The sequence below is a fragment of the Pyrgilauda ruficollis genome, unplaced genomic scaffold (assembly GCF_017590135.1).
Source record: "Pyrgilauda ruficollis isolate IOZ18807 unplaced genomic scaffold, ASM1759013v1 scaffold140, whole genome shotgun sequence".
NCBI lineage: Eukaryota > Metazoa > Chordata > Aves > Passeriformes > Passeridae > Pyrgilauda > Pyrgilauda ruficollis.
The window spans coordinates 649,446-669,098 of NW_024512544.1; the positions used below are offsets into that span (position 1 = coordinate 649,446).

Here is a 19,653-nt window from a genome sequence, read left to right on the forward strand (position 1 = left end):
CTTCTGTTTTCTTGGAGGCAAAGAATGTTGCTTCCAGTGCATCATCAAGTGTCTCATTATTAAATAATTAGAAAAGGTTTTTTAGAAGCATTTGGACTGTAAAGAACCCCAATTACTGCTAAGGTAGTTACCACTACCTTCTGGCAATGCAGAGGAAGACACTGGTGAATCTTCCTTTGATCTTTGTTGAAACAAGCTGGAGAAAATGGGCAGACATTTGGACTCTAAATAATGATGCCATCCATAAATAATAAAGCTCTTTGGGGCCCTTTGAAAACAGACTGTAACTTCCTGCCCAAAGGTGTTGATCTTTACCCAGGGGCACAATGGCCCTGTCCTGTGCACCTCTCTTGTCACTGGTCCTGCTGCTTACATTTCTGATTGTGGTAGTTGTAATGGCATCCAAAAGGACACTCATCCTTTGGCATGGGTTTGAGGGGTATTTTATAAGGGGTTTTTATAATGTAAAAGTTTTTCTGGACAGAAATTTTTTGGAGGCAAGGAAAAGAAACCAAAAGGTTACAAACAATGTCACTTTTTGGAGATTTTCAGACATCCAGATTGGCAGTGAGGGGAATTCTGGCCAGAAGCTGCAAAACCCAGAAAGATATTTGGGATATCTTGGACTGCAGACCAAGGAATCCAGAATATAGTGACCAAAGAAACCTTACTAATAGTCAGAGGGTCTGCCAGGCCTGCCAGACATCCAGAGGTCTGGAGTTGTGGCTGTAAACAACTTGCCTTTGAGCTTTACAGTGCACATGGAGTGGGACCAGCACAAACAGGACCTGTCTGACCTGCTGAGGAGGTCCTGCATGGTGCATCACTCTGTGCCCACCAAGCATGGCTTGGATTGGGTGTGATTGACCATCTGTGGCTATCCAGAAGCTGCTGGACTGGCTGTGCAAATCCATCCAGCAGTACTGGAGTTTAATTTCTCCTCTGTTCCATGCCCAGGATAACTTCCATGTGACAGCAAAGCCCCAATAACAACTCAAGATTTCATTTCTGTTTGAGAAGTGAAACTAGAGCATAAGCCAACTCTCTGAGGTGTAAATCTAGAGTGGGCTCTGTCTGCTTGGGCACCCAGGGATGTGCATCTCCCAGGACACCTCCCAAGGTAAGGACACATCATGGAAGTCCCAGTGAAGGAGTGCAGGTGGCAGGGAGAGGGGAACTGCAAACTCAGGGTGTGCAGGTGAGGCCCAGGTGGGTGGCAGCACATCTTCCAGCACATCCTCCAGCCCCTCCCAAGGTGCTGCCTCTCCCAGCACGTGTCCCACAGCTGCTCCCCAGCTCTCCAAGGATCAGCCCATGTGCCCTGTGCTCAGGCACACACAGGCTTTGACATGCAGGCCATAAACTCAGGGCATGCCTTATAATGAGCCCTTCCCTGTGCACTGCACCTCCTGAAGGACCAGGCTGATTCCTCCCAGGAAGGGTGCCTGCTGCTACAGTCACTAGGGAAAGGAGGAGTGAGCACTCTCTCCCAGGCTGATTGCAGAGCCACCTGCCTTGCCCATCCAGTGAAGATTGCCATCTCCACCCTGGGAGTCAGAGAATCAAACCCTCTTTTGGGACCCCTGCCTTTTATCAATGGCCTAAGAGATCTTTAACCTTTCCTTTGCTAGGAGTGAAGGAGCTCTCAGAAATATTCTGTAGGTAAGCAAGCCCTTCTGTGCTCCTGCATCACTGTGGTGCTTGTGAGGGATTATTACAACACCTATTTTTCTCTACAGCAAGCAAGTTCCCAGCTCCAGGAGGCTGACAGGCCTTGTGTAACTTGTCATTACTCATCAGCACTCCCCATGCTCGTTTAGATCCCAGGGTGTGGTTTTAATTAGCTGATTTTGTAATAACACCCAGGTGACTTGGTGATGGATAGTCACCCTAGAAACCTATTAGGCAGGAGCGTGGTGGCTCTGTGTCCTTAGACTACGCTCTGAGATTGCTGTTTGCTTCTAGACATTGAGCTTGTGGGGTTGCCCATCAGCCCTTCCCCATAGCTTCCAAGCCTGTTGGTGGATAAATCCCACAGAAATGATCTGTAGGTTCTTCACTGAAATGTGCAATCAGGTAGTAGAGAAAGAATATGGTAAGTGCCTGGGCTGGAAGTCCCTGTGCTTGTTTTGGAGAGTCCATGTGGGAAGGAATATGTGTGAGTGCACTCCAGCTATGGGGGGAACAAACATTGTTCACAACTCAGTTGCTAAATCCGAGCAAGCCTTTAAGTAGGTGATTTATTATCCCATAATATAATAAAAAATTATGATTTTTCCTGTTTTTGCCATGATTATGTATCTTGGTCAAACCACTGCATTATGAAACATAGAAAAATCCTTTACTAAATCTGCATGATTGAGGATTTAACTTCCTTTGATGTTCAGATATTGTTAATTTTTAATTTGATACTATTTTAATCGTTCAGGAAATATGTTTCCATTGCATACAGAGCAGCCCACCCATGATACAGCTATTGTCCCAAGCACATCCCTCCTCTGTGTTTCTTTATTCCTACAGTCTGTTCCTAGGCCTCTTAACTTGGAAGCTGTTTTTTTGGAGTTTTTTTGGGCAGCTTTGCTGACACTTTGGTTTGGAAAGCACAAGTTGTGCTCAGCCTTGGAAATACCAATTGTTCTTTGCAAAGTCAAATCTTTTTTTCGCAGTGACATTGCTCTGACCTTGTTATCAGCCTTGCCATGAATAGTGTGATCCCTAATTAGTCCATCTGTCAGCTGTCCAGGCTCACGTGATGGTACAGGAGCATTGCTGGCAGATTGGAAACCAGCTGAAAGCACAAAGAATGATAAATGAGAAATGTCAGGATTTGGACACTGGTAGCCATCTCTTGTTGGCATCAGATCTGGGTTTAGCATTGTTAAAGGCCTGAAGGAAGGGCTAAAGGACATCCTAATGAAACTCCCATATCACTCACTTGCTCCAGCCTTGGGATTCAGTGGGTTTGTGTAGACTGGGAGTTGGGCCCTGGCCCTAAGAGTAAGGCTTTTGAGAAAGGGTTTAATGAATCAGGCCCCACCTGTAACTGTGTGAGCACAGCAGACCCCAAGTTAGTGGCTTCACTGCATCCTCTGAAGAACTGTGCATTGCTGAGCAGGAACAGAGTGGGGGTGGCTCTACTGGTGGCCTTCTGCTGTACCAGGGAGAGACTGAGCAGGGGTTGTTGGTGCCTGCCAGGATCTCCCAGCAGCTGCTGCCTTTCACTGCTCATTTTGTGCCACAAGTCTTCGCTGACTAACTTCTAATCCTGATCCAGTGTGCGTGTCGATGGGATCACAGGAGTTTGCAACCACTGGGAAAGGGGGAGTGTGGAGCCTGCAAGCAGCCCTGTGGCAAGGTAGGTGTGCATGTGGGAGCCTCACAAATCCAGCCCTCAGTGCTGGGTGGGGTGGGAAATGATTCATGCACCTGTAGGTTTGCTAGGACCAGATGTGGCTGAAGGTGACCTTGGGAGCAAAGGAGTAGGGTGAAAGACTGGCTGGGAACAGGGCACTCCTGAACAGAGGCACCATGGCTTTAAAACCAAAAGTTGCATTTCCCTGCCTTTTCCTAAATCTGCTCCAGCAGAGCATTGTTGGCATAAGAGGAAAAACCCCAATGGTGAGCTCTTCTGCAAATCCTGTCCCAAATGTTTCAGCTTGTCATGCCTCTAATTCATTTGCAGGAAGCTTGGACTTAGGCTAAAATAAAATTTATTTTCATGCTCATCTGCTCTGCTATCAGAGAATCTCAAAGCTCTGCTTGGCCTGAGGGCTTTTTCCTGGAAACAAGGCTGCCTTGCAGGAATAAGGAGTTAATATCCAAGAACTTTGAGCCAAAAATCCACTGCACAGTTCTCCTTGACCTCTTTGGGGCAGGCCCTGTGTGATATAATCCTTGTATTGATGACAGTGACAGACCACTTGAGGGAAAACTGCTTCTAGGAGGGGCTGCTTTGCAAATGCATCTTAATAGGGGGGGAAAAATCACCAAGGAATAGTGGAAATGTGTTTGGTGGCAGAGTGGTACCGTGGTGGTGCCATATCACCTGCAGTTTTATGATGACTAAAAACAGTCCTGCCAATTTTAGTTTTTTGGAGTGTTCTGAATGTTTTTATGCTGAGTGAGCATCTCTCAAAACCATGTCTTGTGCCTGAATTTAGGCACCCAGGAAATGTGTTGGAATTTGCATTTCCAGGCTCCTGCTATGCTGTTAGAAAGAACTAGGAGCAATTCCCAGCGAGTATGTGCAGCCTCTCCTGGGGAGTGCCGTGGGCTGCTCAACAAAAGCCTTTTTTTACCATTTCTCAAGTGGTGTTTCAGTTTGTCTTACACCACTGCAGCATCATCCAGTGCTGTGCACTGTGTTGCCCAATGCTGGCAAGTCCTCAGGCAACTGCTGCTCCACCTGTGAGGGAGACAGGGCTTTAAACTGGTTATAGACTTTTAAATCTTACCTTCCTTGGTGCTGCTAGGGCATGTGATGTTAGAATCATGGAATTGGTGAGGTTGGAAAGGACCTCAAAGCCCAAACATCTATGCAGCCACCCCCGTGTACACCTCAGAACCATGTCCCCAAATGCCACATCCACATGTATTTTTCAACACTTCCAGGGATAGACACTGGCACTGACTTCAAGGGGGTAGATATTCTGCCCTGTCAGGTTTGATCCCCTTGTATTTCACAGCCAAGCCAGGAGTGTTCATGAGCAGAAGCTGCATTTTGTGGTGCTGCTGTGTGGACCTGTCATTTTGGCCAGGAAACCAGTGAAATATGAATGATAAGTGTGGCCATTTCTTCTCATTCCCCCATTGTGTTAGGGCTGCAGAGAGCCCCCAGCACCCCCCGACTGACCCTGTGCAGCAGCTCCTCCACAGCAGTTTGCTCTGTTCATGGATCCCTGCCATGCTGCTGCCTGTGGCACTCACAGCTGCCAGCCCTGGCACATTGGACCAGTAAGGACATGTCCTGCAAGAATGTTCCAGCACTCTGGCAGATCATTCACTTGTGGGCTTTATTCTGTCTTGCATCACTTGCCTCAGTTTTTATGTCTCATAGAGGTAACTGGGCACACTTGGGAAGCACAAATGCATTCATTGCTACTGAAATAAAAACTCTTCTATTTGAAAGAGCATCCCCAAGGAAAGGTCTGTTGGTGAGTTCTGGCTCTGTGGGGTGAGTCTTCCTGCCCTGCAGGCTGCAGCCCCTGCAGGGTGATGTGAGCTGCAGTACGGGGGATGAATCATGGCTCTAATCATTTGCATTGGATAAAATCACAGTTCAGAGCTCCCCTGAGAGCTTCTTCAGCTCCATGGGCACAGAAACAGATGCTGCTTTTCTTCTCAGTGATCTGAACCACCCCTCAGTGGGTTTGCCCTTCAGCCCAGAAGAGCCCTAGTTGTTCAACCAGAGGAATAAACCAACTGTGGATGTATTAGGAGAGGGAAGAATTTGGCCTTTCCCTCCTTTCCCCCTCTGGCTATTGGCACAGTGGGACATGTTCCTGCTCTGGTCACTTTGTCCACAGCCTCCTGTGCCATCTGCAGGAATTATTAAGTACAGGAATTAAAAAGCAGAAGAGTATAATTATTTAATAAAGTCCTCATCCTTTCTTCTGGAATGGGAATGCTATGGTGTTTGGGGAGTTGAATGCAGGTGCTCTGAGAGCCAACTGACATTGAGTTATTCTGATTTTACAGTGATGATCTTGAACAAATTATCCTTTGGGTACTTCCCAAGGGGAATGTTTGTTGACTCAGTTCACAAAGGAAGTAAGGATGTGCATTTGCTTGGGAAAATTATTATCCAAATCATAGTGCTCTTTTGAAACAGTTGTTTGACTGAATACCAAAAAGAAGCAATCAGACACTTGCCTTAGAAGACCTTGGCAAGGCAGTGAATGGTGAAATTATAAATTTCTTCTCTCTTTACCCCCTCAGAGCAGAATTATCTATATTTGGATTTCTTTTTTCAGCCCCAGAGAGGAAGTGAATGAAGTTTGCAAATCGTGTTTGGACCAAATGCAGTGAATCTGGCTGTGCCTCCTATGCGGAGCTGAAGTAGAACAGTGTCCCAAGGAGCAGTGCTTGTTCTCAACTCCCAGACCCAAATGAGGTCTCTCTCCTTCCTAAGGATATTTGGTAGAGAAATAAACAGGGAATATAGAGCTGGAAGGTTAGACATTTAGGTTTCTTCCCATTGCTATTAAAACTATATCAGGGAAGCATTTTAGGTTAATTTTAGCTCCAGCTTCACTCCCACCATTGGAATGTCCAATCTATTTAGGCTGAAGGTATGTGGGGCAGGGACTGTTCTGGATCTGTTGCCATTCCCACCTTTGCAGTGCTTCCTCACCAATCCAGAGAAGCTGTTTCCCTTCACCAGGTACCACATCTCTCTCTTTCTCTCAGTGCTTTCAGCAACCCTTGGATCAAAACTCCTCTGCTGCCATCTCCACTCTGGTCCTGGGTGGAGTTTGACAAGGACTCCTTCAAGATGGTTTTCATTTTTGAGGCCTGAAGTTAGTTTGTGGCTGAAAGAAATGCCATGTACAGGAATGTTTTTGGATGTCTTTTGTGGAATATGCCGAGAACAATGATGTTTTCCATTGCTTGCCAAGTGCTTCAAGGATGGTCTTGGTGTTAGCAGACACCTGAGGGGCACCAGAGCTTTTCCAGCTGACCAGAGCCCATCAGACAAATCCATATTTCAGATTTATGCTGATCCTTTTGTACAATGAGCAGTTCCCTGTGCTGTCATTGCTTTCCACTGTACCTGCCTCTTCTCTTTCCTCTCATCTTTGGCTGTTCTTTTTAGGCACCACTAGCTTGGGAAATTCAATGATTAGTTGAATAATGAGTATTTAAGCCACACTAGTGCTCTGAAATCTTGTGAAATCTGACCCATTCTCAGGGGACATGGTGTGTTTCATGGAAACCAGTCAGTGAGCACCCCAGGACTTGATTTCCTGGAGGAAAGGGAAGATGCAGGAAGCCAAGCAGTTGGATCAGTTGCTGAGAGGCATGCTGTGGCAGTGGATGCTTTCTTCCCAGGCATTCCCTGTGAACCCAGGGAAGTCAGACTGGCCTGGCAAGTGGCCTAACTCTGCTGCTGATGACACCTCTCCAGGAGAAGCGGTGTGTGGGCAGACAGGGAGTTTCATCATGGGGAGGAGGAGGCATGCATCACCTTTTGTTTAAGCAGAAGCATCTTTTTGGAATGCTATCCATTTTATCGGTGAGGGCTTGGACAGGGAGCATCCAGGAGAGGCTGGATATTGTAATTAACACAAGTGGAGGCAGGCTGCTGCATCTGCCCGCCCGCCCAGAGAGGAAGAACCTGTTGAATTTGCTAGGAGCTATTGCTGTGAGGACAAGAGCCACAGTTCCTGGGAGTACAGCAGCCACAAGTGGATGGAGTAGCTGCTTCAGAGCTATGCTGTGGGGAAGAGGCAGAGGCCTGGATTTTGGACACTGGATGCCCTTTTGGGTTAGAGCCTCCACTTTTGCCTCCTAAGCGCGGGGAGGAGGAAAACGCAGCCCCCTCGCTCTCGGTCGGGATGGCTGCACTCTCCCAGCACCTCAGGATCCTGCTCTGGAAGAACTGGCTGAGTGTCAAGAGGCAGCTGGTGAGTGTGGGAACAGAGGAGTGCAGGAGGGGGATCCTGGAAACAGCAGGAGCTGAGGAGCAAGGGGGGGCACTGCAGAGAGGGAGATTGTGCTGTTAGAATGGGAGGGTGGTGGTAGAAGCAGAAGAAAGGAAGGGAATGGCACAGGAGTGAAGGTGGGCCTTGTGTGAAGCTCAGGAGTCCAGACTGAGCACCATGGATGCCTCTCTTGTTCCCTTGGGACAATGTCTGTGCAAACAAAACCGCGCACAGACTCGTGGGCAGACCTGAGTTGGGGCTGCAGTTCTGTACCTGCTGCCATGTGAGCAGACCCTGTGCCTGGTTCACAGCCTCTGAGGAGCCCCTGGGATTTGGGGATGATGGGGCTGCCCTTACACAGAGCCATTTGTAAAGGATGCATAACAAAAGAAGTAGCTCTGAGAGATGCATGTAGGACAGATTTCCAGTGCAGTCCAGTGTGCTGCAAATCAAACACCCCAATGGTCTTTCTGTCTGAAAGATAAACTATTGCCAGCAATATCCAGAGAGGGATCTGAGCTGCAGCAGCATCGGGGAGCAAATGTTCCTTTGGGAGGCATTGCATGGTCAGGCAGAGTAGTTTTGTCCCAGTCCAGTTTTGGTCCAGCTGTGTGTGGTATTTTCAGCAGAAGCCAGGGCACTTTAGGGGGCTGCACCATAACCTGTGCTCCAGAAACCCACATGTGGTGGAATGGAAACCTTGGCAGGCACAGGAAGTGCTGGCCAAAGAGAGATGTCCATGGAGGGCGTGATGTGAGGGTGAAGTGAAAGGCCTTGTAGGACTGTGTGCTTCTGCAAGGTCTGTTCCAGCTTGCCCTGCCTATCTCCTGGTTGTGGAGCCTGATTCAGGGAGATGCTGAGTGCCTCTGACTCCTGTGGATATGCTGTGTGCCTCAGAGCCTTTTGCACTGCTGCCAAATTCACTTTTCCTGAGATGCAGAAGAATTCCCATAAATTACCTCTAATTTCTCGAGAGAAATTGTAACAGCCTCGTTAAAAGCGGAAGGCTTGGGTCCCTTTTAGCTCTTGTGTACCCTGAGTAAATGCCACCTAAGCCCTGCCTGTGCTTCTGACCACAGTCTGACTTGCTGTAATTCTGGTTTCCTGTGGAGTTGAAATATCAACTCTGTAGAACTGAAATGTCAATTAAAATAAAAATCTGGCCACTGCTGACTATTTTGTGGCAGGCATGCCTTGCAACCCTCCTTAATTTCCCACTCTTGCTCCAAATTAGGGAGCTTGCTCAGTCTGAGGAGGGTGTGAGGAGGTAAACTCAGATCTTTTTGGGAGCAAAGTTGGGCCTGAGTGCCAAAGGGAACTGGAGATATTGGTGCCTCCTGTGTCTTGCACTTCATTATTTAAACAGAGGCAGGAAGGGGAGAGAAAATGTGCACTCGCCCAGAGATCCTAAGTAAGCTCCCAGAGATTAAATCAACTTTTAGCAGTGAAATAATCCAGCAACTAAGAGATTATGCAATTTACACCACAGTTCTTAGTGTCCCAAGAGCCAGATTGAGGTTGGTTGTGGTTCCATTAGAGTCAACATGTTCCACCTGCAAACAGTTTGGCCAGGGTGCTTGTCTTGTTTTTGTTTATTAGAAAAGCCTGGGACAGTGGGAATGCTGTGATGTTGCAACTGATGTGCCCAGCTACTATTAAACCCAATTAAGTCACAGGACAGAGATACTGAGAGAAGACATGTCTGGAAAGTGGGGAGTGTAAGCTCAAAATGGGGAGGGACAATGATTTTCCTGAGTAGGAGCAATCAGTATTCATTTATTGTCCCAGGAATGTGACAGATGTCCAGCCCTTCCTTTAGGCAGCTTCTGACTAATATCAGTTTCTGTGCTGTTACCCCATAATTTTACTTTAGCCTGTGTGGTGCTAAACAAGGAGGACACATTAATAATACCATTTGCGTGAGAATTAATCACAGTTAAACTGCCTGTTTGGGGACTGATTATAGGGAAAGCATCTGATATAAAAAATTACTAAAATATGTCCGTGCCAGTGATGGATCTTGTTACAGGTTGGCAGTGTATACATAAAAAGTAGGAAGGGTACTGTCTGTCTAAGCTAAAATGTGACTGAATGCTAAAATTATAGGAGCACCTCTAAAGGGGTGTGTGGGGAGGTGCCTTGTGGTTTGATGTCTGTCACTTACCTATTTTGGGGCATGAATTTGCTGCTACTTTCAAGCCTGAGTCATCTCATCAGGGACGATGGGATGGAGTTGCTGTAGAACAGCCATCTTTAAGCTGAGTTCTCTCCAGGATTTCTTTGTCTGTTTGGCTTTATGTTCCAGTGAGTGTTACAGGAAATGAAAACACGGTTATGGGATTGGAATTACTTTGGAAAAACAGCTTTGGGTAATATGTGCTGATCTGAAAAAAAACCAGCAACACAACGATGAAAAACGGGATTTTTTTGAAGAAAGACATCTTTGCAGTTCCAAAAATTGGCATGAAGGTAGAACAGCAATTTTGTAGCACAAAGGAGTTTCAGTTTAACTACTGATAGTTGGAAAACTCTTAATTTAGTAAACATGGGACCCAGCTCACCATCTAGTGCAAAAGCAAGGGATTATTTGAATAATTACAATTTCCTAGCTCACAAAACACCAAGGCTTGCATTTTAAGATTTTGGGCATCGTCCCTACATTGGTTTACTACACTAGATGATTCATTCTAGTGTTTTCTTAATTCTTGTCCATTGAAAGGGGCAACCCTCATGTCAGAGGCAAGAGTTCTATATATGTTCATGTGTTTTCCAACACATTAGGGCAATATTACATTATTTCTCTTCCACTTTAAGTGGAATTTCTTCTTATATGGAAGAAATTCTTCTGTGTGAGGGTGGTAAGGCCTTGGCACAGGTTGCCCAGAGAAGCTGTGGCTGCCCCAGCCCTGGCAGTGTCCAGTGGCAAGTTGGATGGTTTGGGGCACCCTGGGATAGTGGAAGGTGTCCCTGCCCATGGCAGGGAGTGGGACTGTATCAGCTGTAAAGTCCCTTTAACCAAAACCATTCTGGGAATCATCTCAGCTCATGTGTATGGACTGCTTCAGTCTGGAGATGGAAGAGTGCCAGGGATTTGGGCTGCTGGGATCAGAAGTTCTTATAAGGGTGTTTTCTCGATGATGGGTGTTCAGATGTGCATTCTGTAGGCTGGTTGCACAACTCCATAAACCCTTTCCTCTACCACGCTTGAGCTCTACATCTTGTGAATGACCACTGTGAAAATCCTTTCTTCCAGCTCTACCATGAGAATCCACTGGTTTTGAAAAACAGCTAAATCTTTTTGGGAAAACTGCTGTAGGCTTGCAAAACGCTTTAATTTTGGGGTATAGGTCAATTGAAGTCCTATTTACCCATCATTTCACTGAAAGTGAAACCAAGCTCTCACACTGCAGCTGCTTTATCTTCTGGCTGGTGCTACCCAGCGTGCCTTTACTGTGACAGAGCAGTGTCTCAAAGCTGGGTAAACACAGTCCTCCATAATTACCAGCCAAACTGAAACCTTGTGCTGCTTTCAGCCTTGTTATTTGCTCTTAAGATCTTCGGTAGTTTTTCTTCCTGAATAGATAATGCTTGGATTTTAATTGTATGCATGCCAAGACAGGTGTGATTTACAATGCACCTCCTAACTCACTTAGGGCACTGCTTGTGCATTGCAGCCAGGCTCTGGGTAACATCAATGCCACAAACATAACCGATATATTTTCATTGCTGTTTTATAGGTATGGTCGTTTGTTTTAATTTCCTGGCCTGTGGTTGTTTTCATAATCTTGGCCATTATCCGTCTCAAATTCCCTCCAGAACCACAGCAAAACTGTAAGTAACTGGTTTGTTTTTATGTCTGTGGGGTTTAGTTCTCATTTCAGTGACTGATGTGTTCATTTGATGTGTTTTGTTACTTTTACAAATTTGGCTCCATGTAGTTTCCAGTGGAGATTTCCTGGGATGCATCATGCTGTAAATAAAATGTGTGTGCTCCTCTGAGGTTGTTTTTGCTCATGGTTTTTTTTTTTCCAAATTAGCTTTATAATTAGAAAACAACCTTAAAGAACTGTCTCATCAAGATTTATTTGGATGCTGCTCTGTAGACAGCAATATAAATTTCCAGGATAAACTGAAGGAGAAGAGGGCAGCTGGGGGAGAGCTTACTCAGTAAAATGAGTGAGGGCAGAGCCTGCAAGTGTGATTATGCAGGTGAGGTGGCAAACATGAGGTTGGTCAACATGAAAGGTTTTACTTGTGCATGCCACGGGCAAAATGTGCACATTAAAGAATCTCCCTGCTAAGGCTCAGTTGAAGAGTGATAACTTGCTTGGCTCCTGGGACCTGATGGTGCATGTGAGCCCCTTGTAATAAAAGCAGCAGCTCCTTGGGTGGGTCAGTAGTTGGTGGGAGTCAAATGGGTGCAGGTTTCCACAAGCTGGTTGTCACTTGCAAGCCTGGCTCCTTGGGTCAGGAAGTGTCCATCTCAGAGCAGGGATGCACTTGGGTCTGCTCTAAAGCACTTCTGCTGATCAGTGAGTCCTTACCACCATCAGAAGCATGTCCCAGCCCTGAGCACATTTGTTCATGAAGTTACAGAGTATAGTAGAGCAAGGAGTTCATCCAGTTGGGAGCTTTTTTATCTTTCACAGTGTTAGTTTTGAGTTGAATCAAATGATAGAGCCATAGAATGGTTTGGCTTGGAAGGGACCTTAAAGATTTTCAGCACTTGGTTGACAGCAGAGACACCAGCAGGGATGACCCACATGGGGCTGTCGTGGGCCTGCAGGAGCAAGGCCCTGGCATGGGCAAGGTTGGGGGTTTGTATTTGGGGCAGGGAGACTGATGCAGGATGACAGGAGACAGTGCCTGGCAGCAGAGGAGACAAGCAGTTGGCTCCCAGTGTTTGTAGCTGTCCCATGTGTGAGATGTGGTTGGGAGGGATGGGCCTTGAACACTGGGAATGTTCACCCTGCTGAGTGCCAGGTGTGATTCTCTGGTTAGAAACTCCTTGTTCTTCTGCGAGGTGTGAGAAAGGACCACACTGTGACAAGTATCAGACATGAAATTAGGATAGTCCTTGTTGCAGAGAGTTTACAGCCTAATCCCACTGAAGCTCCTTCCATAGGCAGGGATGTAGGCAAGTTCTTCCTGAAAGTATCACAGGAATTCTTTAATGGGAAAGGACATTCTTGAAGTGTTGGGATCATTTTTTAACCCCAAGCCCATCTGCTGTCAGCAAAAGACCTCTTTTATATATTCCAAGTTCTCCCAAATTCCCTTGAACAAGTTGGAGCAGGCAAGACAGGACATGTACTTTGTGAAAACCCTGGATTTTGCCAAGTGTGGAAATGGCAGACCTCCCACGCTGCCCCATCAGTTGTACTTCCTGTCCCCAATAAATCAGATAAGTTGGATGTCAAGGGAGCCATCTGGATGGGGAAATATTTATTCTTTTATTTGACACGGTTATTAGTTTGAACCTATATTTATTTGGAGCGTTTTTGCCTGGATGATCACATCTCTGCCTTAATGAATTAATAGGAATAATCTTATGAACTGCAAGTGGCACCATCAATTGTCCTTTGCAGGAAAGGGGAAAGTTGAGCAGTGTCTTTGGATGAATTCCCTTTCCTTCTGTAGATTAATTTTATTTTAGTACAAGTCTCAGTAAGTATGTGAGTAGGCGTCTGTCTCTCTTAGAAGTGGATGATAGGAACTCTCTATTGCAAGAGAGGTTTTTTGCTGGAAAATAATGTTTTTTTTGTATTCTTGTGATCCAGATGTTCAGAGACCATCTAAGAATCCTGAGGGAATAGAGAAGGATGCTAACCAGAGCATCAAACAGCCAGTTTCTGCTGCTATTATAGTTAAATAAGAACTGTTGCTTGACAATTACTCTTTTATTATTATTTTTTTTTGACCACTGGAAAAAATGTATGAAACTTTTTGCTTGAAAAGCAAAAGATAAATCACTTGAGAACTTTCCTTTTTGATAGAAAAGCAGGCGGGGGTGGACACATCCAGGAAAGCTATTACAGGAGGGGATTTTATTCATTTTATTCATAAAATTCACCTTATGCTGAGTTCCAGTGCCTGCCTTAAGACAGAATCGTTAAGTAGTGACAAGAAGCTGTTTCCAGTTCTGCTGTCAAGAGATTATTGCAGGTAGACAAAAGTCAGGAAGCACAGAATCAATGGCACAGAGATGGAATAAGCTACTCAGATGCTGAGGTTTGGAGCCTTAGAGATAACCCCATAGAAAATCCCACTCTGTAAGCTTATCTTGTGTATTCAGGGCCACAGAAATATCATGAAATCTATTTTTTTTTTTTCAATTAAAACAGCTCAAATTCGAGACAGTAATTTCTTCTGAAGGGCAGCTAATACACATTGAATAGATGGAGGATTATGTAGAGAAATTACCTGGCAAATATCACTCAAGGGTGAACAAATGGCAAGGGCTTCCTGCAGGAGCAAGTTGCTTGTGCTGAATTATATTGTGTAGCACTTAATGCGAAGGGAGCTTGTGCCAGGCTGAGCTTCAGAGGGAAATGACATGCCAAATAAATGTCACCACTCAAGAGGTGCTCATAGGAGAACTAAGAGCTGAGGAAAACAAGGAGCTGAAGTCTGATAAATAATTTTCTTCACAACTAAAGCATCTTGTATCTAGGAGGTAAGAAAACCTATCTCTTCTTTATTCAGGGATTCTGTTTGATGATGTGTTTCCAGGTCAGCAGAGATTGTTGTCAGGAGAAATGAAAAAGAGATTTCACTGTCTGCATACCCAGTTTCTGTGATGATCCCAGAGCCTTACAAACAAAATCCCCATCCAACTTACTATTCACATTGCAGTTGTGACTTCTGACCCTTTTATTTCAGCCTTTGTCTTTGCTAGGAGACATTGGGATGTGTATGTGTGGAATAGGAAACTCTGGACTGGAAGCCTGCAGGTGAAAGCCACTGGGTTTGATGGTATCATGCAGACTTTTGTGCCTGTATCACCTGTTTTCTAGAGCAGGGACGCAAGTCCCTTTCCATCCTACAGGTTTTAGCAAGGTATGGGAATTGTGTACGAGATACAATCTGTCCCTCAGGGCTCAGCCCACTCAGTCTGCAGAGGAGCCCAATTACGCTCCTTGCTTTAACGAGCTGGCACACCCTGTCACACCCTCCCCGCCCGATTTCTTCCTTTCCTGCTGGCCTCCTCTCCCCTGCTGTCAGCTGAACCTCATCAGTATTCCCGGCAGGAGCTCTCTTGGGTGTGGTTACAGAACCCTGAGCTGTGGGGAGGATGTGGGACAAACCCCACCCCTGTTAGACCCCGGGTCTGCTCTGCGGCACTCCCGGGACAGCTGGGCTGTCAAACCCGTGCCTCGTTCACAGACTGTTCTTCTTCATGGAAAGTAGAGATGCTCTTGGGACTGCTCTTAAATCCACCAAATTCTGCCAGGGAATTCGTTGGCAGAACTTCTCCCAGTGAAGCACTTTCTACCCTTCACCTCTGCCCAGAATTCCCCCGCAGATTTCCCCAGCGTTGTGGAGATGCCTGCAAAGGTGCACTGCATTCACTCAGAGATGTTTGTCAGAGACACTCAGCAGCAGAGTCCTCCACGAGGCTGCACTTTACAGCCAGTATTCTGGGGGAATATCATCAGAATTGGTCAGTACCAGCACAGTGTTTGGGTCTAGCTTGGAGCCAGAGCCGTGTGGCACAGCACTGTGCAGGAGCAGATACTCTGCTCTCATTCCTGGCTCCAGTGCTCCTGGGAGAAGGAAGGCCCAGGATAGGCTCTCTCTCTTAGCTGCATCCCATTCAGTCTTACTGTGATGGGTAGCTAGGATTTGAACAGGTCCAGAACTGGCTGGAAAAATCAGTATAGGCCCCTGAGGAGACTTCTCTGATGCCTTAGAAGGTATCTCACCTGGAGGTGAGAAAAGTATGAAAATATGCTGTACTTTATAGGAATTTGCCTCCTAGTTGGAGGCACCTGTATTCATCTCTTTTCCCAGTAATGTGGAAAAATTAATAGGTTCCCATGCTAATTACAGGGAGTTGGGATGATGGCTCAGCTGCACAGGCCACTCCATTCATTTGGATAAGTCATGGATATTTATGCAAGTCATAATCCACCCCCAGGGTTCAGCCTATTCTGCACACAGACAAGCACACAGCAGACTTCAGGCTCTCCTTCACCACTTGCCTGTGGTGGAGCAGCCCCACTCCTTGTGTTCCTTGACACTGCTTCATTTTCCTCCCCTTCTTTTCTGTCAGGCTTCCCCCCCTTTTCTGCACATGAATTTTTTGTCTGTGTCCATCTGCAGTGATTAGGAAAATGCCTCACCGTGCCTCTGCCTTTGGTGTGAATGTTTTTTTTAATTCTGTTGTGCTAGGGAGCAGGCTGCCCTACAACCCTCTGTTTCATTAAGCCAGACCTGAAGGGGGTATGGATTATATTAATTAACCCCATATTTGCTGGAATAGACACTGATCTCCTTGCATGCAGAAGCAGTGTCCAGCCATACAGTTCCTCATCTTCCCCTTGGCTTGGAGATCAACTGCTTAGAGAGCACTGTGATGTTTGTAATGCCTCCCTTGTCATAAATCTCCACACTTCCCTTTCTTTCCACAGACTCTTCTGCCTTCTGGGGTGTGACTGAAGGATGTTCAGGGTTGGAGCTGGGAACTCCTGACTTACCACTGTGATTTTTCCTTCCTCATTGAAGCGGGGCCTTGGGGCAGTCACTTAATTCTAATTGACTTCCTGAAACACCTCAATCCAGGTGCTGGGATCTAAAAGGGCAGAGGTATTTTTCCAAAGGTGCTGAGCAGCTTGGCTTAGACTGAAATTAGCAGTTGTTGATGCCTGTGTTTCTGGAAAGGAGGTCACTTTTGGTTAAAGAATCTAAACCTGGGCTCTGGAGGCACTCAGCATTTAAAGATGTTGGTTGGGTAAACACAGTTTTTGTGCAGGTGTTTTTGCAAGAGTCTAGATATGGATTTAAGCTTTTCAGTTCCAATTTCTTGCTGGGAAATGTCCTAACCCTCTTCTTAGGTCCTGTTTGGGTAGTCCCCTGCTGCTCATACAGACAAGATCAACCTGGCTGTGTTACAAGACAGGGTTAGTCTTGTCTGCATTAAATATTGCTTTTAAAGAGCCCTCTAGGAAAAGGGCTTGTGTGCAGTTACTGCTTTCTCTTGGTGTGTTTGTGCTTCAGGCAGTGGAGCATCCCTTCCTAGCACTGTCAGCCTCCTCAGCTCTGCCCCGTGGTGCAGACAGCAGCTCTGTCATTTCCCCACCTTGCCCTGAGTTTGCAATACCTCTTTGAAGGGTTCCAGGTTCCACCTCCTCTCCTTTGTTCCTGTCTTTGGTGTGGAGCTTTTCTCCTCCCTTTACACCTGCTGCTCTTTGGCTCCTTTGTGATTTTGATGCTCTCTGCTCTTTATGTCCTCCCGGATCAGTCCCTGAACCCGATGCGATCCGATCGCAGTGCTGATTTTTAATTTGTTAAATAAGGAGGTGGAAGTGGAAGGTCTGTGGGCAAGCAAAACCAGCTTGCCCAGTCTTAATAAGCATGGAAGTAGATTCTGTCTGCTCTGGGCTGGTCTTACTGCAGAGCCTGAAGTGCTTGGGGGAAGAATTGGGCAACAAAATTAAATGTTTCTTCCACGGAGGTCACAGAGGGAGGGAGGAGTCTGGCTGTCAGTTGTCTGCTGCTTTGATTTCAGTGTCCTAGGCAGGCAGCTGAGGACAGCATGAGAAAACAAGGGTCCTGTTGCTGTAAAGATAAAAAAATGCAAGGCTTTAAATCTCACCCAGCCACACTGGGTGTCCAGGGGGCTTGGATGGATTTATCTGGGGTCCTGCTGTGCTTTCATTTCAAACATCAGGAGATGCAAAAGGACACTGTAGTGAGGTGGGGATCAGTCTGTTCTGCCATGTCTCAAGTGAAAAGATGAGAGGAAATGGCCTTAAATTATGCCAGGGGAGGGTCAGATTAGATACTAGAAAAAAAAAATTGCACTGGAATGTCACAGCAATAGAAGTGCCAGGGCAATTAAATATTCTCTTTTAATAGGTAAGGCATGAGCCAGCTGGGTATTCATGTATAAAAAGTGCCCTGCTTAAAAATTAATCTCATCCCATAGATTTGATGATTTGGTTTAGTTTTTGGAAAGAGATTCAAAGTCCTAGCATTAGCATAAAGCATTGTACAATTGAAAAAAAAAATAGGCAGCTTAAGTTGTTACTGATAAATAGATGTGAACAAAGCTGGAAATGGACACTTGCATGTGGTTGAAGGGAAACAGGATCTTTGTCATGTCATGAAACGGGCACTTTTGTCTTTTTGGCTGTTGAAAAAAGCAGAAATTAAAATTTCAAGTGATGCTGTGTGACAGTGAGAAAGACTAGAAGGGAAGCCAGAAGGGTGTGTGTACATTTGGCATAGAAAGCTGGGAGGAGGTCACCACAGCAGGACATATTCTCACTAGGAGTTTTTGTGACTCTTGAGATAAATATGGATCACAGCTATAAACAGTTTGGGTCTTTTGCTGCTCTGGGTTAGACCCCCACTGCTCAGGAGTAATTTCAAGAGAGCATGTAGGAACACAGCACAGAGTGTTCCCTCCACTACAAAAATCCTGAAAGTTTTAAGCTTTCTTCAGTCAGAAGCTGACTAGGTTTGATCCATGTGATCATTTTAGTAGCTGCTGACAAATCTATTTTTGTGAATTTGTCTAATTCTTTTGAAATCAGTGTCTTACCATGGCAGTAAATTCTACAATGTTTTGATATTTGTTACAAAAATGTGGTTTTGGTCCTGTTTGCTGGTTATGTCCTGGTCTCACTGTGTTGTGAGGGGTGACTATTTCTTCACCCTTTTACTCGCTGATTCCTAACTTTATTTATTTCTTTATCAAAACACTTTTTGGCCACCTTTTCCCTAGCTGAAAAGTCCCAGTTATGATGTTGCCTTGTATGATTTGGCAACGATTGACTGCATTCCCAATTAAACACAATGCTTCCTAATGAAGCCATTGGCTCATTAGTGCCTCCAATTCACCAGAGCTGAGATTTGTATGGATTTTTTATGAACTATGGGAGGAATTTGGAAGGACTTAGAGCACAGGTAGTGTCAGAGTATGTGAATTTTGAAGGCAGTAGAATTTTTTCATGCCCAAATAGTGGTGATACAACCCTAAACTAGAGGTGGGTAGAAACTAGAAAAGCTCAGTTGTGGGTCATGGTGCTGTGCCTCTGATCTGCTGAATTCCTGGCTGGATCAGCATATGGCTGGACTCAGCCATAATCAAATGCCACAAACCTCAGTGCAGTGGAAGCAGCAAAATCAATGTGGCAGCGTGGAATGTGGTCCATTTAGGTTTAAACATTTGGGTCAGTTTCAATTAATCTTATGCACTATAGTGAAATAGTCATTTTCATCCCTCTTGTATGACATTTAGAGCCACCCTGACATTTCTCATTGGCACCTTTACCTGAAGAAAACAAAATGTTTTGCTCGTTTTGAAGGGAAGTGTGCTGGAATTTACAACATTCAGAAAAAGAAGTGAAATTAATTTTGTTTTTTTTATTCTGAATGAGAGCAAATGGGGAAAAGCCAGAATTTCCAGTGGCATGAATGCTTTAATTGGTATCTTATGTTTGTTGTTACTGCTCTGCATGCCTTGTTTCTTTCCAGCTCTTGGAGATGTGGCTGGCCTGGTTAGATGCTACTGAACAGGGAGAACCAGCCCATGCAGCACTGAGCCCTTGGCCTCCTCTGCCCTTTGGGATGCCTCTTTCCTTCAGTTTTGGAGCCCTTCTCTCAGTGGGGATGGGAAATCAAAACTCTCTGTCAGAAGACACAGTAAAACCTCTGCACTTTGGGTCTGCCAACAGCAGAATCCCAGGTCAGGCTTTGCTAACAGGATACAGATCTGGGCTTGGATTTTGGTTGCAAAGGTATAAATAAAGGTAAAAATTAAATTTCTGGCCAATTTAATTTG

General features: G+C 45.6%; 1 protein-coding gene across 1 annotated transcript in view; it reads left to right on the top strand.

Moving 5' to 3' along the window:
- Positions 1-7,556: 7,556 nt before the first annotated feature.
- Positions 7,557-19,653, top strand: part of ABCA12 (ATP binding cassette subfamily A member 12) — a 77,196-nt gene continuing 65,099 nt past the window's right edge. The window contains exons 1-2 of the mRNA XM_041460212.1: positions 7,557-7,625; positions 11,381-11,474. Coding sequence (XP_041316146.1) covers positions 7,557-7,625; positions 11,381-11,474 — 163 coding nt within the window. The remainder of the gene's footprint in view (positions 7,626-11,380; positions 11,475-19,653) is intronic.